Source organism: Myotis nattereri (assembly GCF_964212035.1).
Source record: "Myotis nattereri genome assembly, chromosome: 3".
Taxonomy (NCBI): domain Eukaryota; kingdom Metazoa; phylum Chordata; class Mammalia; order Chiroptera; family Vespertilionidae; genus Myotis; species Myotis nattereri.
This window is the reverse complement of record NC_138077.1, coordinates 132,996,190-133,015,614: the sequence shown is the minus strand read 5'-3', so window position 1 is coordinate 133,015,614 and position 19,425 is coordinate 132,996,190. Positions and strand designations below refer to the sequence as shown.

The 19,425-nt window shown below is 40.1% G+C and overlaps 1 protein-coding gene across 4 annotated transcripts in view; it reads right to left on the bottom strand.

Moving 5' to 3' along the window:
- Positions 1-18,428, bottom strand: part of PHACTR1 (phosphatase and actin regulator 1) — a 507,187-nt gene extending 488,759 nt beyond the window's left edge. Inside the window, exons 1-2 of one of the 4 annotated variants that reach the window (XM_081085614.1) lie at positions 18,188-18,428; positions 16,268-16,447 (exon numbers count right to left, since the gene is read on the bottom strand). In XM_081085614.1, the coding sequence (XP_080941740.1) occupies positions 16,268-16,397 (130 nt within the window). In that variant the 5' untranslated portion in view covers positions 16,398-16,447; positions 18,188-18,428. Of the gene's footprint in view, positions 1-16,267; positions 16,448-16,722; positions 17,635-18,187 lie in introns of those variants that run through there. The other 3 variants (XM_081085612.1, XM_081085613.1, XM_081085611.1) reach the window with 3 other exon arrangements.
- Between the last annotated feature and the right edge of the window lie 997 nt (positions 18,429-19,425).

Sequence of the window (19,425 nt, the reverse complement as noted above, 5' to 3'; positions counted from 1 at the left end):
TGATAGTGAGTCATTCCAAATGAGGCTCATAAAATGAGGCTCACTGTGACTTCTACCTGGCATTCGCTTTGTATGTCTTGTTCTGGGAGGAGCCACCTGCAGTGACATGGACACACCCAAGATGCCAGAGAGGCTCACATGGCAAGGAATTGAGACCTCTTGCCAAGCACAATGCCTGTGAGCCACCTTGGAATCCCCTGTCAAGAATCTGGATGACTGCAATCTTAGCCAACATCTTGACTGCCACTTCAGACCCGAGCCAGAACCACACAGCTAAGACTCTCTAATTCCTGACCTAAAGAAACTGCAGGATAATGTTTGGTGGTAATTGGATATGCAGCACTAGATAAGTAATACTCATAGGTTCTCAATGGACTCAAAGCATGAACCATGAATGCTTAGATGCTATCTAGGACTATCATAAAATCCAAATATTAGCCAGTTTTATGGATCAATTAACAAATTTTAAGGCAGAAGATCTACACAAAAATTGAACAAACATTATCAAATGACAGTACAAATCTTTCCACTGCAAAACCTTTCTTTTCCTCTTCCTCTCATCTTTGCATTTCTACACTCTGCCCATCCTCTGTGGCTGGAGGGTTTTTATTCCCAACCTCAATGCAGCAAAACTGTGAGGATGCAGTACCTTTCTTTTTTCTTTATCTCTGTCCATCTGTGGCACTTTGTAATTTCCACCTTGTATGAAAATATAAACACTATAATGTGGATTACTAATATCCTCCCAGACAGAATGAAATAAATGTTAACAGCACAGACTTTGAGGTTAGCCTTCCTGAGTTAGTACCCATATTCCACCTTTAATAGTTGTGTGATTTCATGCAAGTCGCCAACCTCTTGGGCATCTATAAGATGGGACTGCATAGTACATATGCCTTAGGGTTTCTATGAGGATTCACAAAGTCCCAATAAAGATGTATTGTGTTAAAACTATTGTTACTGGCCAGCTCCAACGAAGGCTGTCACTGTGAAATTAAACCTTGGCATAATTCCCAAGTTTAATGCTTATTAGATATTTGAAAAAAGTTACTAAGCTCTCCAAGCTCTTGTTCCCTTATATGTAAACTAGAAATAAAATCAACCATCTCACTGGGCCTTTGGAGGATAAAACATTATATAATAAATGTAAAACACCTAACACAGAGCTTGACAAATGGTAGGCGGACAACAAATGTTCGTTGTTTCCTTCTTCTCAGCTTCTTAAAGTAGATACTGTGCAGAGTGGCTGGAGGCTGGCTGTTAAAACATGCTAGAAAGGAAACCGTATTTCAGGCTTTGTATGTTGAACTGAGTTGGACATAAACCCAAACAGCTTTCCATTATTTAGTAAATGTTGAACATGCCTGGTTAAGATATACAAGTCATTTTTCCAATCTGGTTTAATAGTCAGGTGATGTTAAACTTTATTCATGTTAATTTTTTATTTTCTCCATGATTGATTTCAATATAGTTGCTGTAATTTATGCTGTACTTTGAAATCTAGAGGTTTTAATATTTGTAATTTATGTTCAATGTACAAAAGGGTGGCATATCTTTGTGTGCAAACTGCTGGGCCTTGTTACTTGCAATTTGATCTTAGAAGCAAAGACCATGGCTTGAATCCCATTTGAGCCTCATGTACAACAACAGAATGTAGAGTTATTAGACTAGGTAATAGAAGATGGGATTCTAGCTCTTGATCTGCCACCTGCTATTATCTAGTTTAGATAAGTCACCTCTTTCTAGAAAACCAGGTTGTTTTAGGGGAAAGCTGAGTCAGAACGACTCATGTTTGAATCCTGGCTCTACCTCTTCTTAGATGTGAAATCTCAATGAGTCTTAATTTCCTACAAATTGGGGCAATCATATTTTACTCATAAATTTGTAATTTTGAATAAGATAAACATGTATAGCTTTTGGTATATGTTTTGTATTTTTGCTTTTCCCTTCTTTTGTGTCTCAGTTTTATCACCTATAAAATGAGCCAGTTGAATTAAGTCCCTTCTGATTCTAATGTTCTATTATTATAGACATTATACTAATCAATGCAATATTAAAAAGATCTGGGCACTTGCTCTTGGTATGTAATAAAGTGTATATGGTTATAATAAGAATAAAAATATATGGTGGTTGTGAATGGGAGGAAAACACAAAAATTCTTATATGTATGTTGCTAAGAGGAAGGCTGGCTCAATATAGATTCAGTAGATATTTTATTTGTGTTTTATTGTGTCTTTGGATGACTTGATCATATAGTGATCAGATCACAAGTTATGAGTCAGAGACTCTGTCTAGTAAACAATAGCAGAACAGGTCTGGAACCATTAACCCAGCTGGCAAAGACCATTAACCCTTTGGGCCAAAACAAAGCATGGGTTATCTCTCTCTCAGCCTAAATTGTATTTGACTATTTCCTATATCAGTTAAAATGAACTACCCCAATATATGAAGATTTTATTTATTTTTGATGTTAAGACAGAAAATTAAAAGTAATCAACCTGAGGGGCTTGATTTAGGTTAAAAGAATATGTATGTGTGTGCCCATGTGTATAAAAATAATATAAGAATATTTACCAGGTTGTAAAGATACCTATTACTTATTTACTTACTTTTTTTTGAGAGAGAGATTGATTTGTTGTTTCACTTATTTATGCATTCTTGTATGTGCCTTGACTGGGACCTCAACTTTGATGTATTGGGTGCATTAGAACAATTCTTTAACCAACTGAGCTACCTGGCCAGGGCAAGAGTCCCTATTTTTAGATGATGGTTATAGTTGAGTTTTGTTGTTTGTCTATATTTTCTAAGTCTTGTATAGCTGTTGTGTGTTACATCAATAGTGAGAGGGGAAAGCAAGTTATAAGTATCATATGAAGCTCTCATAAACACTTAGGCAGATTACCTCCCTCCACTACGACCCAGCTTAGAGGACAGGGACAACCATCCCACAGTGATAGCTTCCAAAATAGATGAAAGTAAAAAATTACTTTAAGGATGTGAACCTAAAGGTAATACGCAAAGCAACTCCATTGCCATATTATATCTTATAATATTGAGTCATTCTAGATTTGAATGTGTGGAAATAAATGAGCCATGTATGTTCACACATCTTTTTTTAATATTGTCATAGTTGTCAATATAATATAGAACTACAATGGAGTAGGAAGAATCAAAGGGTTTAAGATTGTAAGTCTGGCTCCATTTCTAATAGCTGTGTGAGCTTGGGAAGTTACTTGATTATTGGAAACATGGATTTACTTCTGTAAAAGGAGATAATAATAAGTACTTCACATATTTTCTTTTCCAGGACTAAATGAGATAATAAATACCAAGACCCTGGCACATGAATGTGAATCCTCTTCTCACTCACATTTCCTTTTGCAACTTTTCTACACCTCCAGGTTATCGAGCTAGCATAGGATACAGGGCTAAGGTAAAAATCAGCCTTGCAGTATGATGTTTTGAGTGTGGTCTTGTTTTCCAGATAGAAGGATTAAATTAGGCCAAGCCAAGTAGTTTTTTTCTCTGCCTGTCATCTATCAAGTTTAATAACTATATAGCACATAATCAACTAAATGGAAGAGAAAATTCTTACTGTGTAGGTTCAAAAGAAAAGAAGGTCTATTTTTAACTAGCTATATCTGATTCTCTTTTTTCCTTCTTCCTTTGCCACATTCAGTGACAGTGATTGAGCTGCATTGAGATTAAAAAACAATAAACTTGTGTTTTTTGGTTACTTCATAAATGATAACTCAGAATTTTATTTCTAATGAAAAAACAAGCCAGAATTAGAAATAATGTTGGTACCTTCAAATGTTTGGGTCATTTAAATATTTCAAGTGGAATATTGATTTTAAGTACCAGTGTTAGGGAGAAAATACTGTATTTATAGTGAAGATTTTTAATTTAGAAAATAAATGTGTGGTTTTTAACAATCTCTCAATCCTCTAAATAATATGAGAGGAATATTAAAGGCTCAACGGAACTACATATTCAGAGGCAGATATAAAACACACTAGTGAAATTATTTTAGGAATTACCAAGGCACACAATAGTTTGGATGGTTTTCCAAGATCTCTATACCAAACTTTATACCTATAGAACTTATTCTCTACTGGTAATCTATGCTTGGATATTCTATAGGGTCTCCAAATTCAAAATATTCTAAATTTGACTTTATCTTTTTCCTTCCTCCATCCTGATTTTCTTCCAATTTCCTCTTTTAGTGAGCAGGTTAATTCTCCATCCAGTGGGTCCAAGAAACCATTTGGACATTATTCGAAATACCTCCTCTCTCACCTTCTGTCTTCTCACCCTACCACAATATAATCCACAGAAAGTATGTTAATGGACCCTCTTTCCTGACAAATTCACTGTCATATCCCTTTTCATGCTGTCTTTACTTCTGGCTGGGGTCCTGCACTAGCTTCTCAATAGTTCTCTTTGCCTCTAATCTTACTCTCTCCAACCTGTTCTCCATATTTGTGTTATGATAAAAACCGCTCTGAAAACAGATCTCTTCTGTATTAGCATATTATTAGATTCAGTATCAGATTTGGAATTCCTTAGTTGGGAACACAAAGTCTTACATATTATTCTAGTCTCTTTCTTTGCTATTCCGCATAACTACAAGGTACCTCTCATCCTGGAACATGTATAGAGTTCCTCTAATATATGGAGTGGGCAAAAGTAGGCTTACAGTTATTCATATGGAAATTAATAAATAAATAATAAATAAGAATATAAGAATAAACTCAGTGTTTCATGTACTTACAACTGTAAACCTACTTTCACCCAATCCTGTATTATACTCCTAAATAGAGGCCCAGTGCACAAATTTGTGAAAGGGTGGGGTCCAGCCAGCCCAGCCCCAATCTGGGCGGATTGGGGCTGGGCCTGTCAGGAGGAGGTGATGGGTGAGGGAGGAGCCATGGGGAGAGGCTGTGGGCAGTGGGCCAGCTGGCCCCACCCCTGAATGGGTTGGGGGGGGGGTGGCAATCAGGGGTCAGCAGCCAGGGGAGGGGCCATGGGAGGTTGGCTGCAAGCCCCACTCCATTTTGGGGTGGAGAGGGCTGAAAGGGGGTGAAGCTGGTTGGCAGGAGGGGCTGCAGGCCAATTGGGGTGGGAGGATCCCCATTGGGGGTGGGGCCAGCCATGAGGAGGGGCTGTGGGCCAGCCACCCCACCCTTGATCGAGGTGGAAGAGTCTGATCAGGGGCAGGCTGGCTGGGGGAAGGGGACGCAGGAGGTTGGCTGGCCGGTCCCACCCCCTGATCCAGCCAGTTCACTGGCCGTGGTGGGTGTCATAGCAACTGGTCATTCTGGTCTTTATGGCATCCCAGTCGCTGGCTTTTTATGTATATATAGTTATGTTCATGCCTTATCCCATGCCATTTCCTGCCTAGGTCTAACTTAAAAGCAGATTAAGTGGCATCTCCTCTTGGACACTAACTTGGAAATGCATTGAACTCCCTTCCCAACACATATACACACATTAACATGTCTTTGTTTGATTCGGATGCCCTCATCTGTGCTTACAAAACTCCCAGTGGAAACATTCTCCCAGCATTTATCTTTTGAAAAAGAAATTATTGATTTGTTTATCTGTCTCTTCATTAGATGGTTAATTCCTTGAGGCCAGGGGATATGTTTATTTTGAATTTGAATCCCCAGCACATGGTTAGTGTTTAACAAATAGTGAATTGTAAATTAATATAATTATGGATTTTTCTTCCTTTTCATTCATTTAGTTCTCTGGGCTCTATATTCTTCATCTATAAAAGTAAAGATTTAGACTAGTCAATGGGTCTCAAATTCCAAACCTCATATTATCTACTGTAAAAATAAAACAAAAAGACCTCTTAAAGATAAGAAAAACCCAGATAATCACACCTGACTCCCCAAGATTCTGATCAGTACACCAGGTATGAAGCTATAGATTGTGCATTTCTGACCTATAACAGGTTTGGGAACAACTGGCCTAGGGATCCTCTTTCAGCTTTAAAATCCCTTCAAATATTCTGTTTCCTATTAATAGATTCAAAAATTCTTTTTTTTCCAGTTACAGTTTATATTCAATATTATTTTATATTGATTTCAGGTGTACATCATATATAGATAATCATATACTTTATAAAGTGGTCCCCTGATATTTCCAGCACCCGCCTGGCACCATGTATAGGTACTACAATATTACTGACTATTTTCCCCATGCTATACTTTACATCCCTATAACTATTTTGTTGCCACCAACTTGTATTTTTTAATCCCTTCATCTTTTTCATCCAGTCTCCCAACCTCCCCTCCCCCACTCTGACAACCATCAGTCGGTACCTGTGAGTCTCTTTCTATTGTGTTTGTTCATTTTTTCTTAATCTGGTGCTCAAGGTCTCTTTCCTGAACTCACCTTTTCTCCATCTTCAGTATCCCCTTCACCTGCTTGCACTTGATGATCCAGTCATACTGAATTGCTTTTAGAGAGACACATACATGCTGGCTTTTCCTGCAAGAAGTGCCCCACTATTGTGTGAACTCCAGGATGAAGCTTAGACATCAACTCCTCCATAAAGAATTGTCTGAATTCTTTCCTATCCTGTTTTTGCTTCTATTGGAGCACTTTCTGTTGTATGAGATTGCCTGAGCTTCCTGAAGACAACAGTTACTTAATGAATGTTTTTCCTCTTTTACTGTGGCAATTTATTCATTCCTTCAATTTTTACTGAGACGCTACTATCTGTCTACATTTATTACTTTATGTCATTTCATCCTCATAATAATATACTGCATTTGTTATCATTTTGCAATCGGGAAACAAAGGCCAGTCACAAAGCTGCTTAATGGTTGGAATAGAATTATCTTCCAGGTATTTCTGACGTTGCTTTCTTCACAGTACCATGTTTTTCTTAAGGAATCATTTTTTTTAAATGAAGAGAACTATGATTTAATGTGAATTCTTCCAAATCTATTTCCTCATTTCTAGGTAAATGCTGACTCATTTATGTTACTACCAGGAAACCACTTTCTGATAAACTAGTTTGTTGTAAATTCAGAGATCAGTACAGTTTAGCTAATGTTTTAAGAGACTGGAAAAAATCCCAGCAGTAGAACTTTAAAGAGGATTCTTTTCAGATTTGTTAGCAATTTTATTTTAAAACTCAAAGTTTTGATGCTTTTTCTTGTGTGTTAAGACTATCTCACATTTCCAAAGGGTCTAAACCAGCGATTTTTCAGCACTTTCCACTCAGGGCACACATAAAGTAATACTAAAATGTTGTGGCATACCACAAATATATCATATTTTGATTGATCTGATTTTTTAAAAAAGGTATAATTTGGATACATTCACACTGGACGGCTGTTGTCATTTTTTTATTTGACAATCTAAGGGAAAAGAGGTCAGTGCCCCGGACTAAATAGTCTGGTATTGCATGGTGTAAAAATTTGTGTGGCACACCAGTTGAAAATCGCTGGTCTAGACATTTGAATTATGAATAAATGGAAGCAAAGGAGATAAGAAATGGGACAGGAGTGGGGGTGTCTCTCAGGGAAGCTGAGGCTCTGCCAATTTCCTCTGAGGCTTGAAAAAATTAAAATAGAATCAATATAAGAGCTAACACTTATTGATCACACATTAGGTACATGGCATTTTGCTTAGTTTATATTTATTGGTTCCCAAACTTTGGTCATCCCTGTATCACTTGTATGGATTTTGCTACATCTATCTTCTGCATTATTATTTACTTAATGTTTTTCCTTAAATGGACTATAGTCAGCTTATTTTACCCCTTGTTCTCAGTAGCCCATATGAGGTCTAGTTATAGATTTTATACTGCAATTAAATGCTTTGCATTTATATTTTTCTAAAACACAATGAGAAAAAATACATTATTATTATAAAAGAGTTCATGTATTAACTGAAAAATCATAAATTGTGCTGCAGTTTGTGAAATGTTATTTTGTTTCATTTAATCTTCAAAATAACCCTTTGAGTTAAGAACACAGTATTATCATTTGCATTCAAAAGGAAAAAGTGAGGCAAAGAGAGATGAAATAGCCTACCTAATGTCACAAGCTAAAAAGAGGAAATCATAGTTTGACTTGGATCTGGTGTTACTTTGAAGTCCAAGCCCTAAAACACTGAGACATTTTTTACCCAGTTCTGGAAGAAATATCGTTTCTACTCCCAATTTTTTATATGCCATAATTGCAACTTTGTAAAATGTGAATGTGTATGAAAGTGACAGAAAATATAAAAATATTAAAATAAATGCATAAGTTTGACTTTTTCAATTTTTTTCCAAATGGTTTAATATTACCCCATTTCGCTTTTACAAAAATGATACAAAGATCTGTAAAATAATCTATTCATTACTAGAATTTCTGAAATCTAATTTAACACCAATATTCATTCAGTGGTATTATGAGTGTGTGGGTCTGACTATTTACTGAGATACTATTTGAAATATAAAAAGTGGTATCAGCCATGAGCTGATTTTGATGACTAGACTCCCTATCCTTGCCTCTGCCAGCTCAGGCACAGAGCGTGGTTCTGAGCATTTTGAGGTTGGAGCAGATTTATTTGGGCAAATGAGGAGTGAGAATTCTTTCCCAAGTATCTGCAAATTGTTTATGCTGTGTGTGGCTGCATCATTAATCCACTCTCTCATATGTCTTATGTAAGAGTAGGAGTTATTAATAGATTGGAATTATTTCATTGTATTTTCATATGCTTTTCTTCCTCTCTGTTTCTCATTTTTTCATCTTCTGTCTCTTTTCCTCTTTACCTCAAGCCCTACTTTACATCTGAGCCCTGAATCACAATATGTGACACAGCAGATGTTTGTGGGGGCAAAGGAATGAGGGGCATCAGAAGGCCAGTTGCCGATGAATTGTCCGTAGTAAGAATGTGACTCCATGTACTGTTTCAGGGGCACACTCCAGGAATGGGCGGCTGGGTTTCATGGTCATCTACATATGGATGGAATTGGCAGGCTGCCTCGCTGCACAATATTTTTTCCTTTTGATCTGCCTTCTCCCTCTTTTGCACACAAAATGTTCCCTGTATTAAACACCGGTTTGGGGAGCCTGGGTGTGAGCAATTAGAGGTCTAAAAGGGAGTGTGTGGGAGGTTAGGAAGGAAGGCTTGGTAGTTAAGCTTGTCATCCGTGAGTGAAGCACAGCGAGCTGCTTCCTGGCTAGAGTTACAGAGAAAAAAATCAAAGACCAAAAAAACAGGTCTTCATTGCAGATGACGACTTAAGCACCATCCAAACAAGGCTATCAACTATCAGAGAAGTGTCCTCTGAAGCACTTCATGGAAACCAGGGTCTGGGAACAGTGTGATTCCATGTAAACTGCATGGTTAGGGCATGACCACGAGGGCACAGAGAAGATGTGGCTGGTTTTGCTGTGAAGGTTGTGCAGAACTCTGAGGGGCAAGTGGGAGCACACGAGACTGGTGAACGCAAAGGGTTATAACCCAATTGGCAATCATGCCCCAAACAGGATCCAGTGGCTTTGCAATCACTGTTCCCACCTCGGTCCTTATGGAGCAAATTAGATCTGCAAATTCAGATATGAACCACATCTATGACCATTATATGAAAGACACAGAGAAGGAACTGATATATTACTGATCAGAATTAACCGGGCACTGCTCAGCAAGGCTCCTAGAAACACCATGGCCAGGCTTGCAGTGAGTTATCCTCAAAGTGCACGTCTTAGGTGTGGGGCTTCTAGGGGTACCTACGGCCACCTCCTTTTGAGTCTGGTCAGAAGCAGGGGAGCGAATGCTAGCTGGTTTGAGGATTAATCAGCCAAGAATTGTAAGACCTGGACCAGGCAGTCCAGATCTAAAGAAGGAAAGGAAAAGGAATCTCAACTAAGGTGTAGCTCAGAGCTGGTTTCCTGAACATACTCAGAACAGCTTTTGAATTGATCTCAATTAGGCTCATCAGAGCAAACATCAAGTGGTCACCTCTTCCATTTACTTTTAGGCAGAATAAAAACTCAGTCTTCTTAGACTATTGTATATTAAAAGGCTTTTATAAAAGGGTGCTATTTGGGGATCCCTGGAAATACATTTTAAAAGGTTAATTCTCAGCAACAGTATACTAGTTCCCTCCTGCTATATTCTGTTGTTGCTTTTGATTCTTAAATGCATTCTGTTTTATAGGAGATGTTGAAGAGTTGATGACCTTCTGCTGTTTCCTGCATCTCTATATATTTGAAAATTATTTTTACCTGTCCCTCCCTTTGGCATTAAGAGACTCTCTGTTTTCAACTAAAGATGTAGTTTTTTAAAGGTCTTAAGAAATCCTTTCCCTGAATCCCAAGTCTCTCTTTGTAATGTAGATTTAAGCATTTCCTTTCCTTCAGTTCAATACAGACATTTGATAAATCTTAATGCTTCTACTGTATATCAGAGATGGCACTAGGCACCCAGAAAAATGACATTTAAGGAGATTATCATAATCTTGGTAGGTAACAGACACCTAAGTAATAATAAAACAATAGCATCAATAACTAACCAATGATAATGAAGAATGTCCTAAACACTTTATAGGCGTAATTCCCTTAATTCTCAAAAACTTCTATACATTCAGAGCTAGCATTTTATCCATTTTGATTGGAACCCTGAGGCTTGGAGAAGTGAAACCATTTGTGTGAGCTCATGCATCTAATAAGTAGTGAAAGCAGAATAATTCAGTATGATAATGGCTGCAATAAAGGTTGGACAGAAGGCTTGGAAAGAGAGGCCTGGAGAAGTTAGGCAAGGCTTCACAGAGAAGGTGACATCGGGGCTGGGTCTTGCAGTAAGCACAAGAAAGAAAATAGCATGAACACAGTCTGTGAGGTTGACTGTTGGCAACGCTTTGCAAATAATTAGTGCTTCCAAATGTCTTTGTCTTTTGGGGCCCTTTGAAGAAGTCCCAGAGGTTTAGAGTTTAGCTTTAGAATACATTGAAGTTAAAGCTAAAGGTGGAAAAACCAGCTGTCTGACAAATTTGACAGCCTGGGCTAAAGGTAGAGCAGGGAGGCAGTTGGGGAGTGGGGGGGGGGGGTGGTTGAAAAGGGGTTTAGATGAATTCCTCTCTACTTCCAAATGCAACTTGAAGAGACACTTAGCTGCTAACTGTGGCATTCATCAGTTGTCAAAACTGGCATTTCCCTTTGTTGAACAAGACAATAGAGATGACAGAAAACATGTATTTTGATGAAGTCACAATGACTATAGCACCTGGCTCTAATGCCAAGAATTATTTAAAATTATTTAAAATGATAAAAGAGGGGGAATTGTGAGAGGAGTCATAAATTTGATTGCCTCGTGACTTCAGTCAATTTGCTCTCTTTTAATATGTTTTCCTTTTTGAAGGTAATGTAAATGTCTAAGGGTTTTGATGGCCTTTTAAAAGAGAAACCTAGCACCATGGGAAGGACAGAGATGTGTGTGGTGAGAAGAGATCTGGTTCTAGTTTTCACCTTCTCATTATATGCTGTGTGATTTGGGCATGTGGCCGAACCACTCTGAACTTCAGCATCTCCAGTCCTGTAATTCAGTCATGAATGTTACCTTCATTTCCTGTGGGGTTGTTGGAATCGGGTATACAGTACTTGAATTCAAATCCTGGCTCTGCTTCTCTTTACATGTGTAGTCTTTTCTAAACTGCAAAATGAGCACCATAATTCCTCTTTCCCAAAATTTCTTTCTGGATTAATGGATACAATAAATAGTACAGCACAGATATATAGTCCAATCCTTTACACACACACACACACACACACACACACACACACACACACACACACACAAAACAAAACAAAGCAACACAAAACAAAACAAAACAAAACAAAAACACACACAACTCAATTTGAACCTTTCCAATGATTTGGATTCATTTAAAAGGAAAGACCTGGAAGATAAAGATACTCAGGTAAGAATATCTGCATGATATGCTAAAACAACGGTTCTCAACCTGTGGGTCACGACCGCTTTGGGGGTCGAACGACCCTCTCACAGGGGTCGCCTAAGACCATCAGAAAACACACATATAATTACATATTGTTTTTGTGATTAATCACTATGCTTTAATTATGTTCAATTTGTAACAATGAAATTGGGGGTCACCACAACATGAGGAACTGTATTAAAGGGTCACGGCACTAGGAAGGTTGAGAACCACTGTGCTAAAACCTTCTTTTCCGTAAAATGGGAGGTCAGCAGTTCTCAGCCATGTTTGGACATTTGAATCACTGAGGACAATTAAAAATGTTCTCAGGTTCGGGGCTCTCCTCCAAAGACTGAGTCGATTGGTCTGCTGTGGGACTCCAGCCTTGAGTTCATAAAAACTTGCCAGCTCTTTCTAATGTGCACTGGATTCTATCTTTGCCTCTCCAACTTAACATAAATAACCTGGCAATCTTGTTAAGATGCAGATAATGCTTCTCTAGGTCTGGGGTGGGGCCCAAGATTCTGCATTTATAACCAGCTGGCAGGTGAAGATGTTGTTGCTAGCCTGGGACTGCACTCTGTGTAGGAAGTGATTAATGATCCACAACAGTGGTTCTCAACGGTCAGTGCTCATCAAGATAACCCAGCGCTTGCTGAAAACGCGGCACTGGGACCTGGGCCCAGCCCTCAGAGATTTATTTCACTTGGTTTAGGGAGGGGCCAAGAGAATCACTGATCCAAAATGTCCATTTCAACCTGAAAATCCCCTGATGCTAATTTTGTGATTTTATAATATGACTCCCCTCCCAGTTCAGTAAAATAAATTAGAGCCTGAAGCTGAGTATGTGAGATATCATTGTCAGAACCTGACAGATGGGTGAGCTCAGCTGATGTGATGTCAACATATGGCTGATCCTTATGCCCTGTGTCTCTTCCACCTCCAGCATCTCCTCTAGAGTTCAGGGGGACATTCAAAGAACCCCCTCTGTGTGAGCAGGATTTACTGTGGACACAACACCCACAGATTAATCCTTCACCGAGGGGATGCACAAGTGATCTAGGCGTTTTCCTGTTCTCTGAGACATAGCATGCTTCAAAGCAGAATCCCTGGAGACCCGGGCTCATCCTCCGGCCTCAGGGTCAAACCAAGGAAAAGCGAAGGTGGGAGACAGTAACAAGCTGTGCTACTCAACAGCACAGATGACTGACTTGAAAATCTCGAGGTCATGCAGGAGGATCTGTCCCATGAGAGAATGAATAGCTTTTTCCTTCTTTTCTCTTCTCACCTTCCTGGATTCTTCTTGCTCTTACTAGCTAGAAACAGCCTCTTCTTAGGGACAGGCACTTACCACTTTACAAGAATAATTGAAAACCTATAATAGGGTCTAAAACATTACAATTCTGGGACTGTTGCTTTGGATAACCGTTTTGCATGTAATTAATAAAGAAGTGGTTGGTTTCTAAGAAGTTTATCAATTTGTAAATAAATTGGTACAAGAATGGTAACATAGGAAGTGAAACGCATATTTTCTTGCTTTCACCTTTAGAAGTATTTGTATGTGTAAGAACACTTCATTAATCTGTAGAAATATTTGCCTGAGCTCTAGAGTAGACAACTCAAAAGGTAATAATCACACTCTAGTTTAGCTGATCACATCCTACGTCTCCCTCAATGAGGCTGCTTGGCCTTATGGACGTCCCTCGGTTCCTGGGTGGGGCTGACCAAGGAGAGAGCACCTCACGCTGTGATTCAGCAGCAGCACAAGGCCCGAATGACCTCAAATGCCTTTCTCAAGAGCCAGCCACCATGCTGCCCCCCCTTCCACTGGTCCTCAGAGCCTTGCCAGGGGTAAGAGGTGGGCGTTAGCCATTGCTCTAAAGCATGGACATTTGGGTCAGAAAGACAGGGGTGCAAGCCACGGCCCCCAGGCCTCTGCCCATCCCTTGGAGCCATTCATCAGGCCAAGGGGCTTGTTATCCAGGAAAGGCCGTGGAACCTGTGCGGAGTGGAAGGAAGCCGGCGTAGAGGGGCTGGAGCAGTGCTGTGACCAGCTGCATTATAGAGGCTACAGGGGCCCGGGACGGAGACTCTGAGGCTGCCCAGTCCTCCGAGGCGAGGCTCTGGAAGAGGTGTTAGAAGGAAAAGGGGCTCTTTCAAGGGAAAGAAGGGCTAGGTAGATGGCGAGTACCAAGCCAGAATGTTACCATTTTTCAGTTTTTCTCTAAGTTATGTTTTGATGAGGCAAGAAAATGATCAATGTGTTTTAACATTTACTTAAAAAACTTTACTCAAAATAGGAAGTGAAACTCCTGCCAGACCTCATTTGTTTGAAAGGCGGTGGCTTCCTTGTGACATTTCAAACAGGGCAGAGATGGCCTTTTGCCAGAGATGTTTCTTTTATTGATTTACTTACGTATAACATTCCCTGTGTTGCAAAAACTGCTTTAAGCACTTTACAATCTTACCTCATTGATACACTTAAGAACTTACAAACTAGGCACTCTTATTTGCAGAGGCGGTTACTTGGCCCCGCTTCACCGTGGCAGACCCCAGATTTGAACCTGGGCTGTCAGGGTCCCGGCTGTTACCCTGGGCCACAGCATTACCCTGCCGCTAAGACAGGAGGGTGGTGAAAAGAGAGAAGCCAGACTGGATGGACTGCTTCTTCAATGTGCTGCCCTGGTCATCATCATCGGAGCTCTTGCTTCAAATTCAAACTCCTAAGCTTTACACCTGGATTTCTGACTCAGGAAGTCCAGGATTTTTGGAAATAGACCTAGATGATGTTTAGGGAACCGCCACCCTTACTACAAGTCCAAACTTCTTTGCTTGAAACATCATTCTGATTCCCCTAAAATGAATGTGATATCTGAAAGCAGCAGTAGCTTATGCTACCACTTCCCATACATTTTCTAGTCATTCCAACTCTAGTGCTAAACCAGTCACTGATGGTGACAATTCTGACCACTCCACCCCCAGCTCCATCTGCCAACAACCACCAGGCTGCCTGAAGATCCTCTGAGACTCCCACATCCTGCCTTTTTTCCTTCCGTAAAAATCCACAGCTAAGTCTCCTTAAATCCTTAAACTGCAAGGCAAAGTGGACATGTTTATTATCATCAATTAACTGCCACTCTCCTTCTCTTGTCCTGCCAACAGCTATGCAGCTCAGGTGGGTCACTCCACCACCGAACATTATTCTCTCATGCACACTGAATGGACCAGACCCAGCAACGTTTACACCGGGTCTGGAGGTGGCATTGAGCCCTGCCTCAGCCCCCTTTCCCTTTAGTCTTCCATTCTCCATCTCCTTCTAGCATCTTCTGACTTGCAGACCCAGAGGAGGCTGAAGGTCCTGGCCAGTCTCTTACCCTTTTCCTACCTCAGTAACATCCTCATGTCTTTTTAAGGATTGGAGAGTAGCCGTGCTAATTACCTACAGCAGAGGAATGAACAGAGCTAGCTATTAGATCACTTCTGTGAATTTAGGCTCTGCTGATGGGTGCACTGACACAAACAGATAAACCAGATAAATTCCAAGCCCTCTTGACTTTAAGAAGACTGGATCATGCCCAGAAAAATGAAAACAGAGAAGGAAGAATCTTGCAAGCCCTCAAGGCTGCCATGAGCAATTGGCTTGAGAGCGAGGTAAAACCAATTTAGAAGACAGCACTGGGAAAGCCAGGGCAGACTATTATCAGTGCTCTGTGTGAAGCACTTCACAACCTAAACGTGAAACAAGCCAGCATTATCAAACAGCATTTCCCTCTCAGCTCTGCCTTGTGACTTCCAAGAATTCAACCACGTTCCTATTAAGAATACAGGCATTGCCCTTCTCCTCAGAGCTCCTGTTGTACCATTTGGGATATGCCCATCATCGGGTTGCTTTGAGTGAACACCCTAACTATTCCGTGGAAAAAAGAAAATATGAAATGTGGTGGGAAAACATTCTAACTGCACCCTTGAACAGGAGAGCGAGTAAACTGGAGCCTAACTGACCATCTTGAAGCACGTAATAAAGATGTACACATCAGTAGCACTTCACAATGGGTGTGTTCCCTACTGCCCCAAGTGCACTGGTAATTCCTTGAGGCAGTGGCTGCATTCATCTAAAATAGACAAGGCAGCTGCAAAGCTCGAGGCTTAGCTCAGGAGCCTCTATTGCAGCTGGATGCCAGTCAGATGGGCCAGGGTGCCCTAGCTCTCCGCAAGTGCAGTGCCTGCAAACTCAGCCATATCCGAGGGGTGGAGGTGGGAAGCATTCCAGATGCCTTTCAAACTTATGCTTTCCTCCCTTTCTCCCATTTTATGTATTACCTTGAGCTCCTTGACTGTAGAAGAATCTTTGAGCCGACTCGACATCCAAGAGTCTGTGAGCCGACTCAACATCCAAGAATCTGTGAGCAGACTCGACATCCAGAAAATAATCCATTTTGGGATAATCCATCCTTGATGTTTCAAAAACAGAGTTTTAAGACACAGTAGTCACTTGTTTGCCTATGAAAGAGGAAAAAAAATCACAGTACTTTAAACTGTTAAATAGATTTTAAAAGTCTCAAATATGCATTTATATTATAATTATATATGTACACATATATTTAAATTATCTCATTTGAATATCCTATTATTTGACTGACATCCAATTCTAAAAACACCCTTCAACATAGCTTTCCTATTGTGTGAGAAAATGCCACAATTAACCAACATTCATTTAAAGTCCTCTATCCCACTTGGGAAAAACAGATGATCCAGGCTAAAGAGAGATAACATACCAGTCTTTCCTTGTTGTATATTAACTGGAAAAGATACTGTTAAGTTCATATGCTGTCCATTTTCTAAAGGTCTGTCTGATAAATGGCATCATTGTCAGCCTTTCGTAGTACTGATCCTCAATTAATCCAGGGAGCTCTGATTCCCCTTGAGCAGCAGGAATTGCCTGGGAACCAGAGCCTCCACTTATAGATGCTTTGCATTTATGGCACATGCTGACATGTTTGCTGTAAAACGCCTTGAATCCCTTCCTTTATAGCGATTCCCTCGGTACATTTTACAAAGTGCTACAGCATTATTACCTGCTCACCCCTGGCATGGGCTGCTGTTATGGTCTATAGAGCAGTGACAATTATTTCAGAATTACAACGATCCCCATAATATTATCTGCACCAGCCTGTCAGGAAGCTAATACCGTACACTTCACTACAAAACACTCAGCCCGGTGGGTGCCTTCGAGCATATTAGCCTTTCCCTGACACTTGCACAAATGAACTACTCTATTTCTGCAGGATGCTTTTGGAAAGAATCAACAAGACAGAGTCATTAAAATCAAGTTCAGAAGGCTAATCCAGCTATTTCTCTTTCTAGTCCAGTAAGAGGAAACTTTAACGAATACCCAAAGGTACCCCAACAGCAAATCATACTTACTGCAAAAAGAAAAAGAAAATCAAGGGCTAACTGCCGGCAATAAAAGCAGGAGCAATTTCAGCCAGAGAGTCTTTGATCTCACTAAATATTCCCGGTGGAAGTAAACGATTTTGATTGTTTGCTTATTACAGCAATGAATAATGTATACAATCCACTGGACTTGTTTTATCAGATGAAATGGCCAGAGCACGTTACCTTAGCAACAGAAGGTGACGCCAGCCTCCCTCTCCTTGTATCCTCTATTGTGAAAGAAGAAAATGACCGGTTTCCTGTGTAAAACTTTGGCAGAAAACCATCCCCATCAAAATCTATATGTAACCATCACGTGGGTCCATTCTGCATCTCCCTGTCCCCGCCCATCTCTTTTGCAGAGAAGTGTCTTAGTCATTTAAAAAATGGTTTTGGTTTAATATATTTTTATAGCTCCAAGTCCCAGTTTGACTTGAAATTAAAACAGAATTACATGATTAAATAGTTAATGTGATAAGAAAGTTGTCTAGCAATTGTTAGGGGCACCAATTCTTACCCTAATGCTGTCTAGGATGATAGGGACAGGTCATTTTTTAGCTCATGTTAAACATTCTCCTGCTATAATAATTTCAAACATCAGCCATCGGCATCTAGGCTGAAAATAACTCTCTTGCCTTCTGTGAATCAGTCACTGGAAGACGCTTAAAAAGCTGTTTGAAATTTCCCAGCTTTTAAAAGACGCATTATACCATGGATCTTTTGTGAGCTCCCCTCAGCCCCCGCCAAAAGAAAGGAAAGCCAAAAAGATGTATGAAAAGAAGAGTCTTAAAGTTAGCAGGTACTCACCAGCACTTGTTGGCCCCTTTCAACAGGACATCACAGAGCATAAAGCAAAGCTATGCGCGATGCCGAGCCTGCAAGCCCAAAGGAACAGCTTCTAATTTTCCCTTCAGTCCCAATTCAAGAGCACTGAGCAGAGCAAGGTGATGGATTTGCCCATTTTATACTGTGATGAAACACAACCCCTAAAAGAGATCTGAGTGGAGCTGTTCTTTAAAACACATTAGGCTGCTAATTTAAGAAAATTGAAAGGTTTTGTTTTACTGTCTTTTATGTGTTCTCTCCACTACCCCCTCAATTTAATTTGCATTTAAAATTATGCTCATGTCTCCTCGGTTCTCCAAGGTGTGGAGTACTTTTTAATCATGACGGTTGGTTGCCTGGGTAGGGGTTTGGTGCAAGGCCACTTTTATTCTGAGCTGCAAAGCAAGGTGGGTAATTATAATTGTGAGCTGCTTTCTAGAGTGAAATGCAGAGTGCACATTTGATTTCACCCACTCCCTTTTTCCTAGCCTTCCTTCCTCTTCCTGCCTTTAATTGCTTGGTCAAATCTTCAGCCCAAATCATGCCAATCTGTCTAAATGCATTCCTCTCTGTCTGTCTGAATGTAGCAAAATAATCCCAACAGCAAAAACAAAACAAACAACAAACAAAAACCTTTGGTTAGATTTCTGAGCTTATTCTGGTTGGAATCCTCCCTACCAAACCTCAGTAAGGATTTTACTCAGTAAGGCACAATGCTTGAGATTTGCTCAGGAAAGGCGTAATGATAGCCAAAGACAAGCCTTGGGTTTTCTACAACCTTCTCACACCCTTTGTTGACCAAGCAGAATTGCTAACAAGTACAATGTGGAGTGGGACCTGTTGGGTTTTTAAGAGAAGCTACATTTGAGAAGTCTTGGAATGAAGACCACTAGACTCCTCCCTCCCAACATGAAAATCTCCAACTGTTTGTCTTGTGCATTTTCCTACTCAGTCAGAATAAATTAGACACAAAGTTGGTGTTGCAGAGAGTTAAATTGGACAAAAGAGGAAGCTGAAACAACCAATTATATGCCCTTGTAGGCAAAGTCAAAAGTCAACTTTGGACTCAGAATACAGGCATGCCTTGGATATACTGGGAGTTTGACTCAAGACCAGCACAATAAAGCAAGTTGTAATCTTTTTGCTGGTAGAGGGCCTTGACTTCAATTTGTAAAAAAACAACAAACAAAAATGCAATGCAACACCTGTAAATTGCAATA